This window comes from Orycteropus afer, unplaced genomic scaffold (assembly GCF_000298275.1).
Source record: "Orycteropus afer afer isolate SDZICR_OR568_19922 unplaced genomic scaffold, OryAfe1.0 scaffold00459, whole genome shotgun sequence".
In the NCBI taxonomy this organism is placed as follows: domain Eukaryota; kingdom Metazoa; phylum Chordata; class Mammalia; order Tubulidentata; family Orycteropodidae; genus Orycteropus; species Orycteropus afer.
The window spans coordinates 1,289,852-1,291,742 of record NW_006922046.1 but is presented as its reverse complement, the minus strand read 5'-3'; the positions used below and the strand labels follow the sequence as shown (position 1 = coordinate 1,291,742).

The window sequence follows — 1,891 nt, the reverse complement described above, 5'->3', positions numbered from 1 at the left end:
CTTCTGTAGTGATACTGCCTCGGAAACCCAAGGAGGGGTCGCTATGAGTTGGGGCCGATTCGACGGCACATAACAACAACAACAAGGAACTCATGAATCAACCTTCAAAACACTAGACCAGGGCAACACACTGGACAATTAGAAGAACAATGATAGCAGACAATCTTGTTCAAACTTTTGTGATAATAAAAACTGTACAGAAGTAGAAACCTTTGTGAAATTTTTCTCATTTTGGTAACAAAATCATTAATTAATTTTATACTTGTGGCACAGTATAAAATTTAAGAAAATAAGTGAGAGAGTTCAGTAACACGCTCAAAATAAGAAAGAATATACTATAACTTTTACATGCACAAATTGCCTTAAGTTAGTTTCAAGCACGTTTAGTCCACCCTTATCCATTAGGAATACTTCAAATAAGCCATCATCCAAATAAGCAACACCTTACATACGGCTCTTATCCACTACATAGGTCTTAGGATAAACATGTTTATACTTTGACTGAACAGTCACATGGATACTATACAGATGGTGATCATGCAACACTACTCGGTGAACTGCTTTGCTTTCCTTCATGAATTCTTCAATCGTTTTCTTACTGGATAAAGCATTTTCTATATAGTCTGAATCTTCTAAGTACAGATCATCTCCTGAAAAATAAAATTTTAATTTCATGAAGTATATTTCATAAAACATCCCAATACTGACATACAAATCAGTATTTAATTTGAACAATTTCATGTGTTTATAACTAAAATACTTGTTAAATAACTTCAATTTTAAGAGGTTAACAGTTTCTTTCTTATATTTTTATTATTTTTCTTCCCTAATGTGCGACGTCCCACCACCTGGCTAAGTATTTTCTTTGAAAACATAAGCATTTATCACTGGAATGTTTTCATCAGGAACTATAACTTTTCTACAAATTCATGACTCTCTTTTGATATCAATATTGGTCTTGATATCCATATACTTTTAGTGTTTCAACATGGGGTACTCTGATAATTTTACATTTAACTTTGAGAAATTATCATTTACACTTCAAAACTGCTGAATTTTCCCTGTAGGGAAATTTTCCTGTACGGAAAGCCAACATATAACCTTGATTACATCCCACTTGAATTTAGAGACCATCTAAAGAATAAATTTGACACATTGAACACCAATGACATTGAACACCAATATGCAGTATGGATTACACCTAAACACAAAGAAAATGAAAATCACCACAAATGGACCAATAAGCTGCATCATGATAAATGGAGAAAAGACTGAAGTTATCAAAGACTTTCATATTTCTTGGATCCACAGCCCCATGAAAGCAGCAGTCACGAAATCAGACGTCATATTGCACTGGGCAAATCTGCTGCAAAAGACCTCTTTCAAGTGCTGAAGAGAAAAGATGTTTCCTTGAAGAGTAAGGTGTGTTTGACATAAGCCATGGTATTTTCAATTGCCTCATATGCATGTGAGAACTGGACAATGAAAATGGAAGACCGTAGAAGAGTTGATGCTTTTGAGTTGTGGTGTTGGCGAAGAATGTTCAAAGTACCATGGTCTGCTAAAAGAATCTGTCCTGGAAGAGATGCAGCCAGAATGCTCCTTGGAAGTGAGAATGGCCAGACTTTGTCTTACCTACTTTGGTCGTTTGGTAATAAAAAGGGGCCATTCCTGGAGAAGGATATCATGGTTGGCAAAGTGGAGGGACAACGAAAAAGGGGAAGGCCCTTTTTTGCTACCTGTATAGCAAAGATCACGGGGCTGGCACAGGACCGGACAGTGTTTTGTTCTGCTATATGTGGGGTCGCTATGAGCTGGAGATGACTTGATGGCACCTAACAACAACAATATGGTCATTTAACAAATGAGTACCAAAAAATGCTCCATAATT

General features: G+C 36.2%; 1 protein-coding gene across 1 annotated transcript in view; it reads right to left on the bottom strand.

Moving 5' to 3' along the window:
* Nucleotides 1–444: 444 nt before the first annotated feature.
* The window catches only part of NUDT19 (nudix hydrolase 19), a 40,655-nt gene continuing 39,208 nt past the window's right edge, over nt 445–1,891 (bottom strand). Inside the window, exon 2 of the mRNA XM_007954345.1 lies at nt 445–650. Coding sequence (XP_007952536.1) covers nt 445–650 — 206 coding nt within the window. The remainder of the gene's footprint in view (nt 651–1,891) is intronic.